General features: G+C 41.6%; 1 protein-coding gene across 1 annotated transcript; it reads right to left on the bottom strand.

The window, feature by feature from the left end:
* Nucleotides 1-216: 216 nt before the first annotated feature.
* On the bottom strand, nucleotides 217-16940 carry RIOK1 (RIO kinase 1). Its single transcript, XM_086469091.1, has 17 exons — nucleotides 16825-16940; nucleotides 15512-15716; nucleotides 14239-14329; nucleotides 13031-13100; nucleotides 12285-12327; nucleotides 11493-11585; nucleotides 10429-10541; nucleotides 10222-10302; nucleotides 9596-9682; nucleotides 8925-9062; nucleotides 8308-8411; nucleotides 6523-6629; nucleotides 5338-5403; nucleotides 3505-3624; nucleotides 3172-3225; nucleotides 1946-2086; nucleotides 217-433 (listed from the first exon to the last, which is right to left on the bottom strand). The coding sequence occupies exons 1-17, from the start codon at nucleotides 16893-16895 to the stop codon at nucleotides 323-325; spliced, it is 1695 nt and encodes a 564-aa protein (XP_086325217.1). The 5' UTR covers nucleotides 16896-16940; the 3' UTR covers nucleotides 217-322.
* Between the last annotated feature and the right edge of the window lie 9330 nt (nucleotides 16941-26270).

Raw genomic sequence — 26270 nt, 5'->3', positions numbered from 1 at the left:
GAACAAACCAAACTAGCTTGTTTGCAGTGGAAGGCAGGGGAGTTAAGAACCCAGGACCTAACCAAAGCGCATTTAACAACAGGTTAAACCTGCACGAGTAAAGGATTTTAAACACAAACAAGTGTTAAACTCATTCTTTCCTATGGAGAAACCCATGGCATATAGTTTGTTCAAAGAATTACACCATGTTATTAACAAAACCACCCTCACAGTTAATACTGTATGTATATAAATAAATTATTTTTAATTTTAAAAATAGAAAAAATGATGGTGACTAAACAGCCCACAACAAACCATCCCTTTTCCCAAGCCAAAGCTGATTTTATTTGCCTTTCTTCATTTTTGCAGTCTTTTCTTTCCGCTTCTTCACATGCTTTGGGATTTTGTTTTTTCTCTTCTCTCTTTGGGCTTCTTTAACCATCTTTTTCCTTTCCTATAAAAAAACCAAACACCATTCATTTAAAGCCAGAAGGAACAAGAGATTTTGAGCAGGTCAATCAACTGTAATATTAACAAGTTAATTAACACCACATAAAAATGAGGCTATTGAGAGGAAGAAACAGTGAGGCAAAAAAAAAGTCAGTAGGAATGGTGACGGGAAAGGAAAAAAGGAAGTATAGGCTGGGGGTGGAGCCAAGAGTTGCACACTAGTAATGACAAGGCAAAATTCAAACTAGTTAAAACCTGAGTTTCATGCAACCTTTAAAGAAAGGGAGCAAGAGGCACTCTTAACTCATGCTATTTACACCTAAGGTTACAACAGGATGCCTGAGCCAGGTTTTCTGCTACCCACAGGGCTACTATCGTACGTGTTTCTATATGCCTTGCAAAAATACTGATCCAGTAACTGCTGGTAACTCAGAGCAAGCTGATCACGGTCAGGATTGACAGGAAAGTGTATTGCAGTAGCAGAGGATCCTATAATTTGTGCCAGACAGTGAAGAGACTACACTCAACTAGAAAATGCAAAGTCAGCTTAATTGGGGGGGTGTGGAAGTAATTGCTGCTAATCAGTTGTTCAACCTACAGCTGAACATGCAGGTTACCAAAAACCTCGTCTTATGCAAAGAGAAGTCCAAATGAAAACCTGTCCGTAAGGATGAGAAGTGACCAAGACTTCCCTGCTTCACATCCAACAGGCAACAGCTCTAGATTGGTACAAAGTGGCTAGTAGAGCACTGCACTTTTATTTGACAGATACGGAATGTATTATCTTGCCTTCTCTAGCAAGAAAAAACTAACAAGCAAGCCCACAAATCTTGAACCCCTTAAGCCCAGCGAGTTCCATCCTCTTTTGCACAGCATCCAAAAGGCTGCCAAAAAGGCTCTCACACGGGTGATACCCTGCAGAAGAGCCTCACCGAAACAGAGCACACTTGTTCTGCCGTTTGGAAAATTAAACCTTAAAAAAACCAACCAACAACCCAAACCATAATCCCTTTGCACAACTGTGTTACATCTCTTGCCCACAGCCAAGGTAGCCACTCTGTGCTAATGGTACTGCAAAAGCCACTGCGGTACAAACATTGTCGCCCAGTCTCCAGTTCTATAGATCAAGTGGTCTCGGTTCCCTGGGCAAAAGGAGGTTAATCAGGGACCATGACCACAACCCTGAACACCAAAGCCTGGAAGAGCAGCAGAGGCACAGAAGAGCTGCCTGGGCTTCACTAAATTCTGCTTTGCATAGCCTTAGAAATCCCTGCAGAGATCTCTTCTAGCTTCGTCTAGGCTACAAAGAGCTATGTGACATGTTCCTCTACATAAACACACGATTAATAAAGCATCCACAATGAAATTCACTTTCTCTGCTCTCATTCTCCACAACAGGAAAAGTCCATAGCTTGTTTCAGACAAGAAGCAGCAAGAACCACTCAGAACTAAGTTTGTTTTTTTTCCTGTCACTTAGGCAGAGGTGGGAAAAATAAACAATTCCTGACCAGCTGACCTTTTTGTCCATGCTAACTTCAGCAGGTTTATCTTTGGGATGTACAGATTCTTCACAGCACGAATCAGAACCCTCTGAGCTGCCATCATCATCAGAGTCCGTTTCTGACTCATCTGACTTCTTTTCAAGAAGTGCAGGAATCTGCAAGATACATCAAGAGAGAACTACATCAAAACAAAGAAGCCTAATTACAATACACACACACGCATACATATATATTTTTTTTATATATATATATTCACACACATATACAGACACATACAAACTAAAACAGAATCTGCTACAAAGAAACCCTTGAGCGAGCTTGTGCCATCTCCCTGACTAGAGCCATCACTGAGTTCCAAGAAAAAGAATGAAAAGTAGGTTAATCCAAACTAAGAACAGGAAACATAGTGTGTACAACACAGAATCTTTTAGGTCAGGGCTCACAGCACAGCTGAACTGGCGCTCCCAAACTAATTTCCATACATTAAATGGTGATTTGCTAACATATCTGGAAGCCAATTTTTAATTATACTTGGATCATACCCAAACCTACCTTGGGGGCACTGTATGTAGGCTTTATTGCAAGCCCAAATATCCACACTGGAAAACTCACTTATTCTTAAACAAGCCTGGAGACTGTGCCACAGCCTGATCCCATTCATATTTACACTTCCATTTTAAAACAGAGTCTACACCACTGCTAGGTAACATTTATAAAGGAAGGAGGGGGAATCCACATGGGGATTCTGCCTTGAATTATATTGCTACAGACTGATCTGTGCCCAACTTCTCATCCAACTTACTTTACAGAACTGTTACTGTCAAGTACTTCAAATACAGTAAGACATAATATCTTATGCCTCAAACTGCAGGGTTGTTCTTTACACAGTGATTACAGCAAAGCTACCCTGAACATTTCAAAACTTGTAATCATGCTGCAATTTAAATCAATCACATTTTCCGTAACTGGAAAACAACTTCCCTCTTCTCAACCTTAACTTTAGAGATCATGGCCATAGCAAGGATTATCATTTCATTCTGAAGCAGCCCAGCATCAGCCACATTGCAGGGAAGCAATTCGTGTGTGTGCAGACATGCTGTCATGCCAGACCCATCCCAGACATAAATGGTCACTCTGCAGACAAGAGGCTTCTTTCACGGTGTCAGCTGCAAGACAAGGCATTCTCTGTACTCCTTATAAGCGCTTTTCTGAACACAGGATTTCAAAAAGACCCTCTCACCTTCTGAACGCCAGACAAATCCTTCTTCAGTCCTGTCACAGTCTGGTAGAGAATCTACCCAGGGAGAGAGAAAGAAAATTGTGTTATCAATGAGTCTTAAATCTTCATGTGCTGAGAAAAATCATTATCTCAAAAAACAAACACAAAAAAAACCCAGGAAAAACCACACCATGTTAGCATTAGTAATAACCAGGTGATTTTTGAAGTATGAAACTAGATTCAGTACTCCATGCCTTGGTAACAAGGCTTCTGGTTTCGTTTATTGCTATCAGTTTCCAGTAAGAATAATTCATATTCCCTCCTTTTTTGCAATGCCTCAGCATGTCTACTCACATTATCTTGCTGAACATTCAATGCCATATCCTCTTCTTTCAGTTTCATCATTATATCCACATCTCTTTCGTAGTTTTTAACTTCAGTCAAAGTTCGAGGTATGTAAGCCTTCTTAAACACCTAGCAGAGTGAAAGGAAGCACAGACATTTACATATGGTTTTGTGGTGTTCTTCCTTCCCAGTTATGCATCCTTAAGAGAATAATCGTGAAGAATCTCACGGCTCAGAGAAGGTACAAATGAACACAGCAGGCATCCACTACCATTTGAACTGCGGCGTATCTTTTTTGTTTTTTTTTTTTCCGCAGGAGCAGACTTAACATGCGACCTACACATTATTGATAGATCATGAGTAATAAGGCTCCCTCCTTAGCACGACTACCACCAGGCCACTTGCAAACTTCTGCAGTCCTTCTAACTTCGTCTTTGAGTCCTAAGGTTTTATATTCTATGGATTTCCTCTAATGTTTTTATTGTGATGTTTACAATGCCTTCAGGGGGCAAGTCCATTAAAACGCACTGTTAGAACTTGCTCTCTGTATATAATAATACCTGCTTCAACCTACAGTCCAACTCAAACAAGGTTCCTGCAGCGGTACAGTACAGTAAAACCTAGCTGCAGTACTAACAACATACTTAAAATTTGTCACGCCATCTCTTTGAAATAGCCCTCCAGCAAACTTAAGTCCCCGCCAGATCAGACAGAAGTATTTTGCTTCTCTTTTTCATGGTATCAGTTCAAACCCCACACAAATCCAGTGTGCTTTACGATCATAACTGCTAGACTGAGTGCTGTGCAATGAACAGAGGCTCTCACCTCCACAGAGCTTGCCCTTAATCAGCTCTACTTTTTTGTGAAAGAAGTAACACAAACTACCCATGGTGACATGAGAAGTCTAAGTGAAATAAACTCTCTTCAGGTCAGTACCTTTATATAAGCAGAAGAATAATCAGTTTGCAAAAAAACAGGCTTGCAACAAAACACTAGCATCTGACCCAATAGCTCAGAATTTGTATGCTGAGGATATCTTAGGAAACAAACAAACAAATCCTTCCTGAGCCAAGCTTGAGTCAGAAGCAGTCAGTAAAACCCAGAGAGCTCCAAGAGAGAAAGTAAGTCTTTGATAAATCAAGTAGTATTGACTCCAAAGATAAACACCATGTGAACCAGTACAAACAGGTTCTCACTGACACAAACTCTGTGCAACATCGAGTTGTTTTTTTGTTTGTTTGCTGTTTTGTGGGGGTTTTTTTGTTTTTTTTTTTTTTTAAAAAAAACCCACTTCTGGAACAGATAGGTAAGAGTAAGATAGAAATTGTTTTATCTTTACATCAAGCCTTTCCAGAACATTAAGTTTTCTGTAATGGACTTGAAATGGCTTCACATAATGTAAAGGCAAGGGAGAAAAACAGTACATGGAAGAACGGAATTAGGCTGGGACTAGAGCTAGCCAGGCAATTTGGTCAACGCATGTATCCAAATATCCTGCTTCTGTATCACTGGTCCAGAAATACTGCCACAATCAGATCTCTCCCCTCAGTGTTTTTGTTAACCGAACCTGAACTGGAAGATACATCAAGGGACCTAGCTACAAGTAAACATATTGGTTTAGGAAATTGGAGTATCTGCCTTCTAACACCTTATCACTGTCAGCTTTTACACATGGCATCCCTTAATACTTCACATCTCAACTAGTTCAAGACAACTCCCTATCACAAACAACGTTTTGCTTATCAACTGTACATTTTGTCAAATAAAGCAGAACATTTTTCATCGTTTAGGAGAGGCAAGGTTAATACTAATTTCACAGCAGGAACAAAAATCCTCACTTACTTCCTCATCCACTTTATCTTGACTGGATCTTTCCTCCTCTGTTCTTTTTGATGCTATTTCCATTGCCTAAACAAATATAAAACAAGACAAAGTTATCACTCCTTAGAATCACATCACTTAATCCAACTAACCGTTCCCATCTGTGTTTCTCCCTGTACTCCACGCTGTCACCCACCAATCCTCCAGCCTTCCCTATGGCAATGCCTTCAGCGACACCTAATGGTAATCAACAGTTCTGCAAAGCGCACTTAGAACTGCAGATCTGCTCTATTAACAGCGGGAAAATATGCTTGCTGCTCCTTCCAGAGCAAATTATGGCATGCCCAGCATGACTACAGGACATAACAGCGCAAGGAGGATACAGTGAGCAGTGCTCAGTCCTGGAACTTGGCTCTTCTCACCTACACTGAGCAAGCCAGAGGAGCACAAGTAAGGGGAACTGCGTAGCACGGCTCTGCCTCCTCCAATATGACAGAAAGTACACAACATCTGGAAATCCCTGTGCTGTACTGGTATGTGGACCATGCTCATGTGGTCTTGACCAAGAACGACACATCAAATCTCCACTCCGAGCATGTATATGTGGCCCTCATTTCTCTTGCATTAACTTAAAAAGCTTCCCCCCTGCTTTTTAAAGAAACATCTAACTGGGAGCAGAGGACTGGCAGCTAGAGATTAAATATGGGTGCTGCTAGCAGCACTGAGGAAGTTTACCTCCTCCTACAATCAATGTGTTCTGCCAGCCGCTATATTTGGCTAGCAAGACCGTGTACCTTGGAGTAACACTGCCCCAAGTCATTCCCTTCCTCCCTCAGCCCACCCTGCTCAAATCTGCATTCTTAACCCCATTCTCTATATACACACGGTTCTATTTCTGCAGACCTTCTTTCTTTTTGACAAGGAGAACTAATTTAAAGCATCCTGGGTTTAGTAGCACCTGAAATAGCCATCTGAGTTTTCATAATTAGACTTTTTGAGAAAACGTAGAACTAAACTGTTGTCATCCTGTAACAGTGTAACTGGAAGAAACCTGTGCGTGGTTTTGCAGCACTAGCATAACACAATGGCATGTACCAGCCTCCTTCAATAGCCAGATGTAGAGTAAATGAGATGAAGGAGCTTGAACTAGATGCGATTTCATTGTTCAAGTCTTCCTACATAAGCACCAAGGCCTTGAGGTCTTACCTTAGACAGATAGTCATCAAGATTCTCGCTTGTGACAGAAGGATCAGTAATAAACTCAAACAGCTCCCTCACAGTCATCACTGCAACATTGTGCTTCTGGAAGAAGTCTACCAGGAAAAAAGGGCAGAGACAAAACCCGTAAGTAATTACATGTAACATATGCAGCTCTGATGTTAAAGTGACAGCCAATGGCCCTGATGACCTGGGAAAGTCTCAGCAGCATGTACTGCATCATACTGGGTTTAGTTATCAGATGACTCTCGGCCATCTGAAATAAAACTGTTCATCTTCCAGATGCAACAAACACTGAAAGGAGAATAACCGGATAAATATAAAAGCCAAAACAATTTCAGCAGGAGCTAGACTTAATGGAGTAGAGGCTAACAAGTAAATAATTTAAGACAGGTGTAGTAAAGGCAATGACTTAGATGAAAAATGCGTCTTAAAGAATAAGGAATGGAGACCTCAAACTTTGGCAAAGAGAGACACAAGTATTCACTGAAACAAGTACAGCCTAATTATGATCCATCTAAAAGGGAAGACGCATTAACATTGGAATTTTCCTCAGTACTACACACAGAATTGGTTTCTTGTGTCAAGTATAACCAAATTCAGAGGCTGCACTTCTGTACTGAAAAACAGCAGTGAAAGACACTGAGGACTGCTTAATAAGCATTTCCTACCGAAGTTCTCAGATGATCTCTCACCATGAGTAATTAACCATAGAAAGAACAAAAAAAAATCTAGTTTGGAGGCAGCTCTCTACGCCCCTTGAACCACAAGTCTTTGCAATGACCACAGCCAGGGCAGAGCATTAAGCAAGGTGTTTTTCAGAGTCTCTGTAGGAGACTACACAGAGAAAGTTGCAGTGACAGAAAACAAACCAAACACACCAGAACTACTGCAACTCACTGAGCCACTAGAATATCTAGGGAGACTAAGATAAAAGACATGAAAAAAGAGCAAGGGTGTAAGTATCTGAGCCAAAAGGGAGTTATTAGAAATCCATGAACGGAAAAGGAACGAGGAAAAGCTAACATACTGAGTATCAACAAACACACAGCGTCAAAATGCACGCAGTTCTTTTTCCACAGACTTTCAAGAGTCTGTAAAATTAGGAAAGAGTCAATCTGAAAAGAAAGGGGGGGACAAAAGCAGCCTGTAGAGACAGATTTCTTGTCCTCAGGGAGAAACACACCCTACCAAGAGGGGTGTGTCTGTTACACAACATGCATACTCACATATGAAGACCAAATTTTCAAGAGAAAAATACGATAAAGATACCTGTTTATCAAGAGACTATGACAAGTGATAACATCTCTAATAAATTACTCTAAGCCTCAATCCTCTCAGTTGACCTGGACACGTAAGTGCAGGGAACTTCATAACAGAAAGTAACTTCTTGCCAGCTGAGCAATTCCAGATGTGGATTCCACTCACAGAAGAAAACACATCAATATATCTGCACAGCCCTTTAAGTAAGGGAAGTTAAGACTGGTGTGGGTGCTGCTGCAGACTGGGACTGATCTCAGCTCTACCATAAATCCGAGATTCAGCCGGGTGACTCATTTCAGCCAGATGATTTCTAGCAAAATAAGCTGCGCTCTTCCGAATTTGGCACAGTACACTGCTCCCTGAGGAAGCCAGGAGAACCTACGAGAGTATTTTAACGGAAGTTTGACAGCTTCTACAGTCAGTTATTACCTGAAAGACCCTGGGTGAACACAGTTCACCTTCATAAATAAACCAGCTATCAGAACAAGAGCTGAAGTGCAGCCCACTCACCATTAACGTTGGCACAATCCTTTCGCAGGAACTCCAGCGCATGTGGGTGGTCATGCTCCACAGCCTGAGACACATCGATGATGTACGCATCCCCACTGTGGTATCTGCAAACACACACAGAGCTGCACCAACTCCACCACACAGGAGATTACTGAGGGGCAGGGAACAAAGTGTGCTTCCAACTTAAGAACCAGCAAACAACCTTAACATGTGTCTCTAACACACACCTCACATATTAGGGCCAGAGTGAATTTTTTGGGTCAATACTTTCCCTCCTTTTAGAAAAGGAAACCTCTTCTCATGAACACAAAAAGCAGTGTTATGGGTGGGTGAGAAAAAGAAAAGAGAATGATACTGTACTAATTTTTTCTCTAGTTGAGTTTTTGTGAGGGGTTTTTGTTTGGGGTTTTTTGTGGGGTTTTTTTCTTTGTTAGTTTGTTTTGGTTTTTTTTTTTAAACAGAGAAAGCTCAGATCTGGGTTAAAAGCTAAGTAACTAATTACATAAGTTACAAGGCCCAGTCACAAAAAGGACCCCACCCTCCCTTAAAGGCAGGTTAGTACTCTCAGTTGAATACATTTTAGATGTCACAATTCAGAGCAAGGTTTAGAAACCTACAGCATATTAAATTCACTGAGATCTGCGTGAACAAGTCTGGCATCTTGGTACATTCTTCTCATGTACTGGATGATTTGCAGGTACAGCTCCCGGACTTTGGAGTCAGATAACTGAGCATTCTTCAGCAGAGGAGCAGGCCTTGAAATTACAACACAAATAACAGAAACTAAGTACTTATTCATTCTTCATACCAGTTGCAAAAGCTTTAACTGCTGTAACTGATCCTTCCACTAAGTGCGTCAGGCCAGTCAGCAGGAGCAGCTAAGTGCATGAAGCCAGGATGTAGGGCAGCAGAGCTCGGTATATGCTTGCCAAAGATACTGGAGCTCTGTTTCCAAGCTAATTTGGACCATGCTATGTTAATGTTTGTAGTACAAAACGATGAGCTATCTTCATGTATGATTAGCAAGCCTTTCCAGCCTTGAACCTCTGGTTAAGCCACTTTATGAATTCATTTTGCACACAACTGAGGCTTCAGAATCATGCAGACTGTCGTAGCTGGCAAATGTCTGCGTATCCTACAGGTCACATGCACACATAAGAGTAACACGTTAATTTCACAGGCCTAAAGTCGAAGCAGGTAAATTCAGAGGGTTGCTTTGTTTGTTTTTAATGAACTTTGTGGAAAGGTACTAATAAAAAAAATAATTTTATTTTCTAAAGATACTTACCTATCACCTTTACCAATAAAGCCCATGACAAGCACATGACTTCTTAGCATAATTGGCTCTGGGCAAGGTATCTGGGCTGTATTCAACCTGTAACGCAGGAACAAAGCCACAAAAAAATAAAACCAAACTCGACTATTTGCATTGCACTAGTGCCTATAGGAGCTCTGTTGTTTTAAACATAATACATAATAAGAGATCCTCCACTCAGGAAACGCTTGCTTGTGAAGAACAACTAGGAAATGAATACAAAAAGCCACCACCATTCTGGCTCTGACCCTTCTCTAAGCACTCCTGTGTCAGACAAAGAATCTTTACACAGTTCAGGTTAATCCTAGATTAACCTATATCACACTGTGCTGTTACTCAGCAGCAGCTATTTCTAGCTTTTCCTCACTTTTCAGTCATGTCAGAGTTCAGACATTGAAGAGCTTAGAGCATGAGCAGCAAGACAAAATAATATCTTTATTCCTCCCTCCCCTTTGTTTTCTCTCCCACAAGGAAGCTTAAGACACTTTTCTGAATACAGCAGAGAAAAGGTAGTGATAGCCACAGTCTAGCAACAGGAAAGTACCTCCTATAAAGTTTCAGTTACCTTTGCATGCTGAAATAAAAACTGGAAGAATCACCTTATTAAATTCCTCATTTCTTTTTCAGCCCACGTCTTCACCATTTTTCTTGGGTTGCCTTTGCAATATCCGTGACGAAATCTTTAAATAAAGAAATGAAAGACAACAGGGGCTCTTAGCCAATCAATATAGTATTAGCACCGGTGATTTTACCACCTTTTGAACCACACCTCTTTTCCAGTAAAACCAGGCAGAAGTCAAACTCACCTGAATTCACCACTCACATACTTATCCCGATCTTTAAACATCAGAATAGAGGTTTTGTAAATTTTTATTGCTCTGTTCTCTCCATTTGCAGTACTGGCATGATACACATTAGCCTATCAGATTATAAAGGGAAGAAATAACATTAAAGAAAAACTCTTTAAACTGACATAGCCATCTCTCTTCTTCTGGTGCTCTGAAAAGATCTGATCCCACCCCAGCCCCTACGTGGCACCCGGCTGAGTGAGACTGAACACAAGGGCAACCTCTTTTTCTATCAGAGGCAGCTTACAGGAAGTACCTAAGAGCGGGTACGGGTGTGACAATGTACATCGGACAAGAACAACAATGCACAAGAAAACTCTGCCTCATCCACATTTTGGAGACTGAAACAAGCCCTTGTGTGAAGGGTTCATTTGAGCCTGTGCACTGTTTAGGCCCTAAAGCACGGCCCAAATACCTCACGTTGACACCTCTGCACAGGGTGGAAGTATGCCTTTAATCCCCATCCAAGGACTTGGAAGAAAGCCAGGTTAGCCTAGGCATTCTAAAACTGATTTCTTAATTTACTCGGAAATTTGTGGTCTGGTTTTAATGACAGCACACAAACATGCTAGTTTTGTAAAAGGAATGAAGGTTTAGTAGTATTTCAAACAGAATTTTGTTACACCATTTAGGTACTGCCATCTCTGCTGACAAGTGGAGCTGGTCTGATCTGCATGCAAGTCTTGTATGAAGAAATAATTACCTCAGTTTGTATGTTTTTTCAGGCACTGTTTAATATTGTGTGTACACATACCCTTTCCAAAAATTTCAGTTGTAACACACAATTAACAAGGCTCACAAATTTAAGATAACATTTAAGTATTCTGAGAAATCTTTCATACTTGGGTAAACTTGTTTCCTTTAATATAAATTGCATTTTATCTTAAGATAACTTCCTACCAATTAAGCAACACAAAAAGTAGTACTAAACCCAAGTATTTCAATACACATTCTGAGCACCATAAGCTTCCACCTAGCTTGCTGAGAAAAAAGACTATTATGTTATTTGTAATAAAACTCACTTCCTTCCCTGTGCTGATGCAGCCATTGATTTCCGATATGACACCTCTGGTTAGCATCTTGAACAGAATCATTCGGGTCCTTGGATCCAACACCTCAAATTTAATACAGAAAAGTCAGCACAGTTGCTGTCCTTAAAGAGGACAAAACGTAATAGTACAGCCCAGTCTCAGTACCATACTAGAGGACCCACAGCATCAGACTATTCTTAAGGATCAAACGATAATCCGAACAGCAGCCACTCAGAATTCTGCAACGATTTAAAAATGATACTTCACTTTTAAGTTCAACGTGATTACTTTTTTTTTAAGCTAAGTATATGTCCTTGAGCTAGCTCTCGAAGAGACATAAGAGTGACTTCCCATCCAGAGCTGCATTAAATGTGTTACAATAATGTTTCTCCTGAGATACAACTATTGCAACTGAAATAGAGCAGCTATATAGCCTTGGGCCAGTACAGTTCAGTCTTGCCAAAGAAGGAAAAAAAGAAAACAGCAAAGCTAGCAGGTTTTTATTGTTTTTGGAATTTAGTAAAAGCTTAAGATGGAATTCTGCATTGCATATATGATCAAATCACAATGCTAACAACAAAAACAAGCTCCAAAATGTTTATGGAAGCAAGGACAACCTTCATACAAGAAGAAACCAAGGAACAACAGGTCTTTTCAGGATAACAAGGGAAACAGAATTCCAAGGCAGAACTCTGTTCCTACAGTATCTGTTTTATCATTGTTTCCAAAATTCCACATTGCTTGTTCCAGTCAAAAGCAAAATTTGATGAATTAAGAACTTACCTGTTCTACTGTGGCCCTGTCTGACTTGTCTTTGACTCGGTACCTAGAAGAAGTGAAAATTAAATTATATAATCCCATATATGGACTCAGTACTCTGACAGAGTAAAACATGACATTCTGTATCAAAGATAAGATGACAGCCTCAAGAAGTAAGGCTTTCAGTTCACACAAAAGCAAAGGTTTCTCCTGCAGGCAAGCAAAACAAACAAAACCATAAACATCAGTGCCCTTCACTTTTACAGATATCTTCTTGCCTCCGCTGAGTTATGCTCATTCAGGAGAAAACAGTATCTGTCTTAACTTAAGGCTATAAGGTGCAGGATTAAAAAAAAAAATTTTTCAAGTACCTTGCCTTTCTCTCACCACATCATCACAAGGAACCTTCAAAAGGCTCCAAATACCTTTTTAGCCGAACTGCTTAAGGACTTCTGTTTAGAAAAAAGAGTATCAGAGACAAAACAGTCTTTTCTAGTGGAATGACACCCATTACTTCTGTCTCACTACACCAACACAATCAGATGTGCCACCAGCAGCAGGGAAAGAAGAATCAAAACTTTGGAATGATTTAGGCAGCTGATCTGGAAACCAAAAAGTTTAAGACCAAAAGGCAAACTCCATGCAGACTACTTACAGATTTTTTTTTTCTTAAAAAATTTATTCAAAACTCAGGATCACACTAGGAAATAAAAACTACCCTTCTGGGTTCAAATTATCTAAATGAAAACAGAACCACGAGTAATACTTACATGTCTGCTTCCTTCTGTCTAGACTTTTCTGTGACTCTGTTTATAACAGAGTCATCAAAATTTAGCTTATCTGAAAAACACATAAGAAGAAATGAAAAAAACCCCTCAAAACTCAAAGAAGTTTTCTATGTCCGGAATTGCCCCTGCAATTCTGCTGCCAGCCGATACGCCACAACACACTGTTAAAGCAGAGGCAGAGCTGGAGCTCTCTGTAACAAGCGCAGCAGCTTAGCTCCCTACTAGAGCTAACCCAGCTCTCCATTCTGGATACATTTCAAAGTAGGACTATAAGGTAACAACACTGTTACCAGCTGAGTGAGACAGTCCCATAGACTTGGAGATGCAATGCCATCCAGAACTAATGCCTTTTGAATAATACCTCACCATTAAATTTGTCTGCCCTTCTCTTAGCACAACCGAATGACATTTTTCTGAACAGAATAAGCAACAGCCTCCAGGATTCTCTCCCCATGATGTATTTAAAATGGTGTTTGATTAATTGCTTAATGTATAAATGCTGCTGTATTTGGCTACATATACCAGCACCGTTCTTCTGAATCTTCATTTTAGAACCACTTTGTTATAAAGGAAAACACAACCTCTGTTTACTACCCTGTCAAAAGGCCCAAATCATAGCTACATCTAGCCCTAACAGGCTGAGCTGAGCAGCCATTAAACATCAAACTATGCCAGCTAGGACAGCAGCCTCTTCGCTTACCACAGAAACTCTACCCCCGTGAGATAACTGTTGCATAACGTACCACCCTAATACTACAGGGGACTGCCATCATCTAGAAAATTTAGCTGTGGCAGCAGCTTTGAGAATGACCAACATCATCCAACAGAGTTGATACCCTCCCTCCAGCCAAACAGCTTGCTCCTACAGAGAAGCCAGGGAAGAAATACTTTGAGGACTGGAAAAGTCAAGGGGAAGAAAAAAAAACAAAAAAAAACAAAAAAAAAACAAACCCCAAACGCAAAACAACAAAACAGCCTTGTGGCACTGAAGGGGGGGAGAAAGGGGTACAACAGCTGGTTAATGAAGACTAAAGGCAACTTCAAGCACACAAAAGCCATTTTTTAATCTGCCTGGCAATGGTCAACTCACTCATTCCAGTGAGTTCTGGCTTGAAGTAAGCAGAATTAGTCTGAGAATATCACAGAGTAGTATCTGTTTTCATAAAAGAAGACAATGTAATTATACTCACCTAAATTAATTTTATGTTCAAATTTCCTTAAAGCCTTGTCTGTAGGGGTAGACATTTTTGCTGAATAGCAACTATGGGTCTGTCTATTAGCCTGAAACAAAGGATTTATTAATACAAGTTCTTTTCTCTAAATAGCCCTTTGAAATACAGACAGTATCATTCAAAAAGTCAGCTCAAACACCTATGCCTAGAGCTACAAAAATAAAATCAGAAAGGGCGAGAAAATGGACATAGATTAACATTAGATTTTACATAATTCAAGAAAGGAAAGTAGAGATGACAAATCAGTTACAATTCCAAAAAGTGCCCCAATTCAAGGTTATTTTTAGTCTGTGAATTGAGCTGCCAGTCTCTCATATCAACAGTTTTTCTATTGTTAAAAGGAAAGGAAATAGCAGACAGAAACAAGGAGAAAAATGAGGAAAAAAAAAAAAAAGAGAAGGTAATTAACAGAGAAAACTTTCCAAAACGCTATCTTTTCTTACAGGTAGCCTTTTCCAAACACAATGAATATCTGAACATGATTTCACCAACACTGGGCAGCATAAGCCTCTAATTAAAGGCAAGAATAAATCACCCAGGCCAAGTGCTGTGAGTCAGACATAATATGCCATGATCAGCACCATTCTAATTTATCTCAACTATTCTACCACGTTGGTATAAATAAGAAAAAAGATGTTTTGAACCTCCAGTGTCCAAGTTGAGGGTAAGAGGATGCTAGTTCTTATATCACGTGTGCTTTTCATTCTGCACAATGCCAGAGTTTCTAAGTCAACAGCATACACTCTAAATTAATCCACTTCTGGCACCTCCCTCCATTTCCTATGCTTTCTTTTGCCTCCTTTACTGTTAGTCCAAAACATAACCTGTTCCACCCTGGGTGTGACAAGCAGGTATAGTCTTAAAATTAAATAGAAAGTATGGGGAAGATGCTCAAAAACACAGAGGACAAATACCAAAAAGTGAGCAACATCAGTAGAGATCAGGATGCGCAAACAAAAACGTTACAGAAAAAGGCAAGGAACAGAAGGAAAACTACACAAAGAGAATCCAGCAATAGAGTTTGAGACAAAGAAATCAAGTGGAGCTCTGGCTACGAGACACATACACACATGGCATGGCAGAGGAACAGATCAAAGGAAGGGGATTTTCTCAAGGAAAAATTTTCATTTGCATTTGTGCTCAACATAATACTAACAGAGAACAAAGCCTGCAAGTTAGCCCCATTTGCTCTTGGGCACCCCTGACGTTCACAAAATAGCCTTCAACATACCTGTGGGTTGCATCCGCCAGCAGCGTTGTGGCGCTTCATGAGTCTCCCCAGCTCATCATCCCAGTCCCAGTCTTCATCCTCCTCTTCATCATCATTGTCATCATCACCATCTCTTTCCACAGTGTTAACTTCTTTGCGCATGCATGACTGGCAGTTCTCAGTGACCTCACCTTCTTCGGCTGTTTCTGTGTCTTGCGTAAACTCACTTCAAACAAATACAAATATATATATATTTGCATATAACTACAAAGGATTGTTACAGCCATCGATAATTCAATACATTTATCCCAGCAAATGATTTCACAAGGTTAGCTCTCAATGAGACGCTTCTCACTTCACCTTTCTTGAAGTAAGCATACATGAGGATGTCCCTGCCTTTAAAGGGTCGACTACATTTATCTTCTTCACCACATCAGTGCTGCCTTCTAACTTGTTCTGCAGTTACACCTATTTGGATCCCTTTGACTCCAATCAGATTGGGCCAGCTGGCTCCTTCACCAGAGATAAACCACTCTGCTTGCTGCCACAGCAGATTTCCCTCCGACAAGGTATCACACCAAACCTCACCAGGTGCAGACAGCCAACCTGCTGGTAACTCAGAGCACCAGCACAACCTCTGTGAAAAAAGTTAGACCTAAGGAATTATTTGTGGGAGAAATTAACTCCTTTGACTTACTTATATCTTAACGTCCATAGTTCGCAGCACTTTTCTGCCAGAACAAGTATGTCCCAAAGCAGATTCTCTGCTGGCATTTGACATTTAATTAAATGAAGGGTAAACGGGAAATAAAATGGCTTGAACCCATAACACAAGACAGTTCCTTATTCGCCCCACACTAAGTATAAAAAGCGCTAGGCTTTAGTCCAAGGGAAAACGTGCTTTAATTCCAAACGAATCAAAGTGATTTGCTGCCCTCAGCAACTCACTGGTCTCTCGTAAGGTTTCACACAGTCAGTTACAATCAACACCACGGTGAAATAGCCTCTACCCCGCGCCTGCAGGCGGGCCTGCCCGTTTTAGTGGTGCAGCAGGTATCACAAGAATTACAAAGCCGAGAGCGCGCACGCAGCCTTTCCTCACACGTACCGTCCTAACTCGGGCAGCACACCCGCCCCCCGCGCCGGGCCTCCTTCCCCGCTGCCGGGCGGCCTGCAGGCCCGCGCCCCACACCCGAACCACCCGCCCCACGCCGACGAGGCCTGCGGGAAGCTCTCTGGACCGCCCCACACCTGCCCCAGGCCCGCCCGGCCTCGCCTCACGCCGGCGCAGGGCACCACGAGCGGCCCACCCCCGGCCCCTCGCCGCCTCCTACCCGTCGGAGCTCTCTGCATCATCAAACTGCCCGGGCACAGCCTGGCTCATGGCCACCGCCCGGTAATCCATGACAGCGACAGGCAGCCGGGGCGGCCTCTACGGCGCCGGCAGAGGGACGAAACGCACCGAGCGCGGCCGTACGACTAGGGAGGGCGGTGCCCGCCCCGCCCCCTTCTCAGGCTCCGGCGCGGGGATCGGCTGGGAGCGCCTGACGCCATCTTCCCGCCGGGTTCGGCCCGGCGGCGGGGCGGCGCTGTGCCCGCCCGAGCCGGCGGCACGCCGCGAGGCCCTGGCAAGGGCGACGAGGGCACACCGGCAGCCACAGCCTTCCTGTGGGGGTCTCTGACAGGCGGGGGGGCGAGCGCTCATCTGTCCAATATTGAGTAATCCAGCCCTAAAAAATGGGGTGTCTTCAAGCCCTCTGCACCAGGTTTGCCACAGCTTCATCACAGTTTTCCCTAAAACATTACTGATGATCTGTAAGAGATTGACAGAGTTTCATCTAATATACTCTGAAATACTAAACTCCAATCCTTATTAAAATAAAGCTCTAACTCAAGCCAAAGGAATTCCACATTTTCAAGCGTCGCTAGAAGCATCCTAGGTCACTGTAATGCCCCTTACACAGAACGATGTGCTAGTCTGTTTATTTACCAACATAATGCAGCATTGAGGAAATAAAAGTGAGTGCTCCGCTTTTGCTAGCTGGTACATAATGGTAACATTTTAAAACAGTCTTTTTTGTAGAGGTTTCCCATTATCCAAGTCGTATATGTGAGAGCTATCGAAAATCTGCAATTGTGCAGAAAATAGGGATGCTCGTACTGAGAAGCATTTAAAAAAAGAATGAATGCAATAAGTGTCATCTCCACCCGCAACACTCCTGTACAGCTGGCCCATTGAGAGTCTCTGAACACAGACAGCAACAAGCCAGTTTCTGACCCTTCTGAAGCTACAGCTTTACTTCAGGCTGTCCTCAGGTTCTGCCACTTCAGCTTCCGACACTAGAGCATCTGGAACCTAAACACCCCTTTCTCCTTACTGATCACTGCATGAGTTAGCAGGGCAGAAGGGGAGAAGCAGCATTACTGTTTCATGTGCCAGCCACCATGTGACAGGGCATGTGAAAAGAGGTGACAGAGGTTTACCAGTCAGCACCCCTAACCCCTGGGAGTACAGACCTCTATCAGCCTATGTGCTCAGCTTGGACCGCTGTAGCTCCGTGTTCCTCCTCACACAAGACTGTCCTTGGAAAACTGTTGCTTCCCTTACTCTGCCACCCTCACTCTGCCTATGACCACACTGTTTCCCGAAAATTAGAGTCACAGTGTTTGCTCAGTTGGAGATGCACCAAGTGTGCACTTAACACTGCATGTTATGTAAGACAGGGATATATTCCGGTTCACACTGCAGCTGGGAAACTGGGTACAGAGACCATGTGCAGAATCTCTGGAGGTCTTGCTCCTTCCTGGGAAAAGCAACTTGAGACGATCACTAACAATTCCCTTTATATTTGCAGGGTGAAATGTAGAACCCAAAGGGAAGAAAAGACACTGACTGCCAGCTTTGCGAATGAACCTGTTTCTGAGCATGCCTTGGAAAATTTGACAAGCGGTATGTTCCTGTTGGTGATGTTAAACATGAAAGGGACTTCAACTGCCATGTGCTAGGATGAGTTATAACGACATTTTACCTACTGCACACCCCTCCCCTACCAAAATATGCCAGGGCAGTACTTTGTAGTTCACAGACAGTGCTGTCTCACAGCTGGTGAAATGAACAGACTTCATCAGATTTTGATGTTAGCCGCTTATACCTTACTGGCATGGTGTGAGTGAAGGACAGAAACAACACGGACTGTACAGAGCATGGAGAGACACAGGAGGGGCAAAGAAAAAAACATATGGTCAAGGAAATGTTAAAACTAGATGATTCACATAAAAAGCTACCCGAAAATAGAAAACAGCATCTACATCCTGAACAGTGATCATACAGAGAAGAAATTTAAGGTCAGCATGCAGTTCACTTACATGTAGCTTTAGAAGTAAGCTGCTGCTGATACATCCCCCTTTTACTCTGCCACTGTAAAGAGGAGTGAAGTAGTTCCCTAGCAGCTGAGTCCTTCCACCTTCTTCCAAGCTATGAGTCCCTCTCTCTTGCCCACGATCACAGTAAGCTGTCACAATACACAAAGCACAAATAGGTGTGAGGAGCGACACGCACCCCATCAAGGCAGATGGCCTTTTCTTGAGATACAGCCTCAGCTGGGCCAGCTGACCTCAGGCTCTCCAACTTCACTGCAACTACAATAACTTATATCAAAGACTGATTGTGAGCGAGTTCACTCGACTGCCAGAAACACCTCTTCATTCTGTCTTGGATGTTAAGAGAAATCCTGCGCTGCTTTTTGCAGTCCCTTTACTTTGACTCTCTTTGTACAGCAGCACAGCAGGAAGCCAAGATCTCCTCCAACTTGTGCAGTATGCTTGATATTCCAATATTGCAGGTTATATTCCAACTTTATACATACAATGGTCTAAATGGAAGAGGCACACAGATATAGGAAATAGAAATTAGGTAATACAGTACTTCAGTGCTGCTGTGAACATTCATGTAGTTGCACCCCGTTTTACCTAGGTGGCTCCTGATCGAAAACGGTACATGCTGAGGAGGCAAATGATTCATGGGTTAACGTTCCAAGCAAAGTACCTCTACTCCACAGCTATATTATTTCCATGACTATTCTTTGAAGCCATTTTAAGAAACAATTCTTTTTTTGATTCTATATAAATTCTTTTTTTTATTCTATATAAATTTTCAATAAATTTCTCTCAGAAAATAAGTCACTAAGTCATAGAAACACTTGCCGTAGAAGCAGCACACCTTTCTGCATAGCCAACTGGAAGGAGTCTTCAAGTGTGGACACAATGTTTTTCCCAGAGGAAGAACCAGCACATCAAAGGAGAATGCTGGGCTGCCAAGAAGAAAACAGCAGTGGAAAAGACACTATTAAAAAAGAATTGCAGGAATCTAGGAAAGAAGAGGTTTCACTGCCAGAACAGTTATCAGATAAGCCCCTTGCAGTTTCTCATGAAGAGCCATTTGTAGAAATTGAGGAATTGCTACTGGATTGCATTATTAAAAGTATCTCCCACAAAAGATGTGTCTTATATTCTCAGTCAAACCCATGGCACTCTATTCAAGACATATCCAGGGTTTGGAGAAACAGTTTTCTGAAGAAAATAATTTGAACTTCGCTAGCAAAACTCCCAGTCCAGTAGAAGTCATGGCAAGATTTCACGCTACTGGAATGGGGGCTTCAATAGTGAAAAGACCTTTCTCTGATAAAGGTAGTAGTAGTGCTTTAAATAACAAGCATATTGCAATGTTTTATATGCGAGTGCTGGGTCTCCCAGATGTATTCTATTAAAGAGAAGTGCTAAGAACGTCAAATGCAGGTGCTGGAGTCACGCCTTGAATTAACTGAGTAGCCAACATAGGGGGCAGTGCACTTTCATGGAAGTTCTCATTCCAATTACAAATTATTATTTTTTTTAAATTTTAATTAATTTTAAATTATGTTTAATTATAATTGTCACAAATTACTGCCGGTTACAAAACGCACTCTTTTGGTAGGCAGCCACTGGTCAACAGATTTACCCTCCAAAAAAACTGTAGAGTAGGAGCAACACTACTATATAATCTGATTCTCTGCATGAGAACATAGCGTAATCACCAGGTCCAATACAGTCAAGCAGAAAGAAGAGGCATAAAGAACAGTGTAATACAGTACAACAGAGGAAGTACTGAGAGAGAGTTTCCACCAGAATCTCTAAGATGCTTTTTCCTATTTATACTTTTCTATCTTTTTGAGTTACAGAGTGCGTAAGAAAAAAAATTAAACCCAAACATTTAAAAATGGTGGATCAAACTCTACTCCTGTTTATTATTAGTTGTATTATAGTACCTAGGAAATTCAGTAAGAAGATTGTATGGCCTATTACATAAGGTACTATAGGATATTCTGACTGTCCCACTCCTTTCAACAGCATTTCAAGCATGATTTCTTGCTTTCTACCTCTATCTTCATTAAGTAAAATATTCCATTTATCAGTCTTCTCAAAATTCAGTAAAGAAATGCAGAGAGCATTTGAAGACTTTTATTTCTTATTCCTTCAATTTCTTTTTCTCCATTTTCTATAATCAAATTGGCCAAGTCTAATTTAGATTTCTTGGTGTTTTAAATTCTTGCTTTAACGCCAAAGACGACTGTAGGTTAGGTCAAAATCTGACAATGACACTCTGTAGACTTTTCACTCCACTGGAGCTTGATGCAGGTGCAAGGGCTGTAGGCATTGCAGAAGGGTGGGCTCCTTCAGTTTCATCACTTCGAAATGCTGGCCCACATTGACTTATCTACACAGATGGAAAATTTCCACTGAAGTCAGTGACAAAATAGTTTGCATAAACTGAACAGAGGATGTCTCCTCTTGTTTTGCCATAGGAGAATGACACAACTCCACTATACTAGTACTGTAACAGTATGGGTGAAGCTTACTCAAATTTATCCTCAGCTGCCTTTCTGCCTTCTCTGAATAGATCACTGTCAAGCTGTGTGACATCTCGTTTTTCTAATTAGTTGATGACAATGTGGTTGTCCTCCTAGGAAATGCCGAAAGCCAATAAGGACTTTTTATTCCAGCATTCTGAGATCTCACTTGCTCCCAAGAATATAAGCAAGGAGACAGAAGCAGTAACAGGATTCTCTCCACTTATAGAACAGGAAGCCCCTGCCCAAGTCCTTACGAAGCTTCCTCAGATATGCGTGGAACAAAATATTCCAATTACCATTTGGAAAAATTATCATTTTGGGAGACTGCCATGAACTTTAGAGGGCTCATCAAGGAGCTAGAGCAGGCTCAGCAAGAACAAACCCAAATCATGGAACTTCAGTGTGATGATACGGCTTTGGAGAAGGTTAAAGACGGGGAAAACTACTGCTTAATGAAGGGCATATAGGTCTAGATGATGTGACTAGGAGGATGAAGTAGAATCAGAAGAACCGGACAACATAGATTATTGATTCTTACTATGAAACCATCTCTGAAGACCAGCTTTAAAGAGTTAAAAACTGTCCAGCAATAGCATTTGGGGAAAAAAAACTGTAAACAAGTTAAAGAAGGATACTGAAGACTGCAGTGAAACAAAATGCAAAATCAAAGGAGAAAATGAGGCTGAGAGTCAGCTGACAGTTATGCAGGAAACTTTATTCAGTGCTACCAAATGTCTTGAGCATGGTGAGACTGAAAAAAGCCCTTCTGAAACCTGTGGAAGAACTTAAATCTGCATATTATCTCCTTCAAGTGAAGCATGAGGCAGAAGGTTTAGGAAACAGTGTTTGGAGATAGATCAGACCATACGCAAGAAAGACAAAAATATATGGGAACTGCAGCATCTCAGAAAAATGCAGCAACATGAGGCCAAGACTGTAACTTCAGCCCTGAATGTGCTAAGGGAGGAAAAGGAGAATACACAGAAATGGCTCCAATCCTTGCAAACAAAATTCCAGGAAGAAAAAGATGGGAGGTTGGCAGAAAGTCAACAGCTGCGATCCAAATATAACACACTGGCTGCTCAGCTTTGAACCCTGCAAGCAGAATTCGAAAGTGAACAAGCTGAGATGAAGAAAATGCAACAGCTGATTTGTGAGCTCAGAAGAGAGGACCAAAAACTGCAGCAACAGAAAGTGAAAGACCAAGAACAAAACCACATCCTGCAGCTTGAAACTGCCAGATGGAAAACAAGAGATATGATACGAGTCAGAGAATGACAGACAGCTAAGGTATAACTCTGATAAGACACTGCAAGCATCGCGAGTACCTGTAATGGATAGAGTTCCTAGCTGCCATGTGCAGCAGTTCCCCTTCCCTTCTTAGGACAAACTCCCACTGACTCAAGCTGAGGTTTCTGACCAAGTTGAGAACCAGGAAAGTATATAAACTTGTGTTTCTCTCCAAGAACATTAAAGTTAAGATAGCATTCCTTCTCTTAAGTCCTTTATTGGGCTTGAGTCCCAGTGTGGAATTCTGTCTTATATAGATATTTATGCAATCATGTAATTTCAAGTAGCGATCAAACAATTTGCCATTTATTCTTTGAAATAAACAAGGGAATAAAATGTTACAGTAGTGGCCTTTTTTTCAGTTCTTCAAGGTGAAAAGGAACAGAAGGATCGGAATGTAAATGATCCAAAGTTTGACACCATATGCCTGTCTTTAACTTTGCAGAAGCTTCTAGATACAGTTTTCACAGAATGACAGCACAGTTTGGGCTGGAAGATCACTTTGTTCTATATCCTCCCCGAGTTGGGGAGGTTCAAGACTGGACACAGCATTCTAGACACACTCTAACACTGATTAGAGAGGTAACGGTCACCTTGATCCACTGGCCATGCCCCTCCTGATGTAGCCCACGATGCTCCTGGCCTTTCTATTGCCAGGGTACACTGCTGGCTCACGCAGCTTCACATCTGCAAGGGCCCACCCAGGTCCTCCTCAGCAGAAGCTTCTCTCCAGCCTGTTCCGTTGATGGGGCTGTTCCTTTCCTTGTGCCGGATTCTGCCTCTGAATTTCACAGCAAATTCTCCTGTTGGCTCATTCCTGCACCCTGCCTCTGGGTGGCAGCCCTGCACTCCAGCATATCCGCTAGGCCTAACCACCACCTGATTGGGCTCAGCAAACCTTTTAAGGGCTTTTGCCCCCTCCAAATCATTGATAAAAATATTAAATTGGACAGGTCCTGTAACAGACCTCTGCAGTATTCCCCTTGTTACTGGCATCCAGGTAGAGTAAGAGGCTCCTGAGAGCCAGCAGATTACTGCTGAACTGAGAATGACTGTTGGCTAGACAACAGAGGTTATCCAATTCTGATTAATAAACTCCCAACCCCTCACCCATTCCCCATTAAAGAGCTGAGGGACCTGGGGGCAGGGGTCATGTAGGATGCAGAAGCCTGTAGGGCTATGATCTGCTTTTGTAGCCTGGCTGCAGTCTTCAGCAAGAATCTGGAGATTTACCAGGAACTGTCAGGGAACCCTGGGGGCAAGATCCCATAATACTCAGCTGAGGGCTCAAGAAAGCCCAAGCTAACCATCAGGGAGCATGCAGCAGGAATGGGGCCGGTCCATCAGGGAAAATGGGCCAGAAGCTGAGGGTGACCCCAGCACGGACAGTGACCCACCAACCATGGCACCGAACCACAGTACCTGAGTGAGATGGTGACAGGGACAAGTTCTGCCAGAAGTCCCAGCGACTCTTAAAAGATCTTAGCCTCTGAAAAGTCAGCATCTCTTCCAGCTGATGATCCTTGAATCTTTGTTTCATAATGTTTGATAACACTCCTGGTGCATCTGACAAAGGTTAGATATATGTAATTTTACCACGTCATATATTAGATAACTTACTGAATTGATATGCTAAATATTTTACACAAATTGTGTGAAAAATAGAGCCATGACAAAATAAAAAAACAGAGTGAAACATAGCATGGTCAGGTTTGGTTGCAAAACTGGATAGGTAACAAAAAAAGTGCTTGACTCTTATAGGTAAAAGAAACTGTTTTCCTTGTTGAAAGAGGTTTGCTCCTTCTTCACTAAGCAGGGAAAGAGGGAAAGACAACTGTGTTCAGACCCAGAACATAATGTTCAAATTTGAATGTACCAGTAACAGCGCATAAAGTCATCCAACAAAGAACATGGCTCTGCTTTGTTCATTTCCCATAGTATAATGCCTAGGAATTAACTGAATCTTCAGTTTCCCGCTTTTTTTTTTTTTCCCCTCTCCTTTCTTTAACATGGACAACTCTACCATAGCCTTGGATGGCTTTCTTGTTTATTGATTAGTCCACATATAATTACATGTACATGTTCTCTTGCTGGTTATATTTTATTTCCCTATTCTACAGACTTTAGGCTTAGAATATAATAGTTCTTTCACCATGAATGACATGGCACTGGCCTCCTCTTAGATTCTTTTCTCTTACTAACATGACTAAACACATCTTAATAGTGGCTCAGAAGGCCTCAAACACACACACTATGTTAGGTTTCATAATATATTCCGTATTTTAATACTCAAATATCAAAAATATGAAATACATACAATCTTAATTACCTATCAGTAGCTTATGTGCTCAGGATGTTCCTAGTAATTCTCTTTCCCATTTGTTATAGCTGTCTTGGACAAGACACTACAGTTATCCTTCAGTTAACTCTAAGGAACAGCAGTGATGAACCCTGAGATAAATTTTGGTTCTCCATCTGTTCAAAACCTGTTAGTTTTCCTCCACTGTTGCACTCACCAGGACACAGAACATCCTTCTAACACTGAACATTAACAGGAAGAATGAAACTGCTACTGAACTGCAAGAAAAAGCAAAGAACCTCACCCTTGAAAAGAAAACCTTGAGAAAAAGGTAGATCTTTTCTGAATGCTTAAGGAGTGTACAAATGGTTCTGTCCAGGTGGTTAAGAAAGTTTCTGTAGTACAAGAACACAGAAATCTTAGTAATCCTTTTTATTGGACTGATTATGAAAACTATTTGATTCACAGTGTTTTCATCACACTTTCCATGTGCCTCCCAGTAAAGGAAGTTTACTCTTCAAATTATTGCTTATTTGTTTTGATTATGTCCAGTAAACACATAATTATGCCCAGTATTACACATAATATCATATTAGCCTTCTATCATTATAATGCCTATTGAGATTTAATGATCAGATTTCTAGGTCACTTTGGAAGTGACTTGGAAAAAAGCACCCTTTACCTATGACACCAGGTGTTATGTTCTTTCATTAAATTAGTCACTTCCAAAACAACTTGAAGGTTTTCATTACAGCGTAAACCAAAACCAGTCAAATTATTTGCACTATCTACTCAGTGTGATAGGTAGAGACACGGACAATTTAAAGTGTCAAAATCCAATGCGAATTTTATTATATTAGCAAGCGAACAAGAGCAAAAGCAGCGCTGGGCAGCCGGGGAGTCTGCGCTCCGCCAACGGCTCGCAACTTCCCGCCTCGTGTAAGCACATTATATACAGTCTCATTTTCTGTATTCGCGACGTCACAATCAGGGTGATGTCGCAATCAGGGCGATACTCTGCGCATACTCCTTCTGTTGCTAGGGGGTCTTTTTCTACCTCCTGGTGGTCGTAAGGATGAAGGCTGAGGGTCTTCCTCGTTGCCCTGTGGGTGAACTTATGCAAGAATGTGATTATTCAACCCCTTCAGCCACGGGTCTTGTTTACTTTGCCGAATGTCCTTCGGTTGAGCTATCAAGCCTTCTTGTGAGCACATAAATCTTTCATCCATACCCTCCCATACAGGTTTAATGAACAAAGCACAACATGTTACTTATTACACTCAGTAACATACACTTAATTGGA

The sequence above is a fragment of the Leptosomus discolor genome, chromosome 8, assembly GCF_034619465.1.
Source record: "Leptosomus discolor isolate bLepDis1 chromosome 8, bLepDis1.hap2, whole genome shotgun sequence".
Taxonomy (NCBI): Eukaryota; Metazoa; Chordata; class Aves; order Leptosomiformes; family Leptosomidae; genus Leptosomus; species Leptosomus discolor.
Note: the sequence above shows the minus strand (reverse complement) of the source record. Positions and strands in the feature narration are given on the sequence as shown.

What these genes read in the sequence shown, in the direction of transcription:
- RIOK1 (XM_086469091.1), bottom strand. Translation starts at nt 16,895, where the DNA reads ATGGATTACCGGGCGGTGGCCATGAGCCAGGCTGTGCCCGGGCAGTTT. An exon ending in TATGTGAGTGGTGAATTCAG is followed by an intron (nt 10,303 to 10,428) that starts GTGAGTTTGACT and finishes CTTTATTTAAAG; the next exon opens with ATTTCGTCACGGATATTGCA. An exon ending in AAGATAAAGTGGATGAGGAA is followed by an intron (nt 3,625 to 5,337) that starts GTAAGTGAGGAT and finishes TCACTCTGCTAG; the next exon opens with GTGTTTAAGAAGGCTTACAT.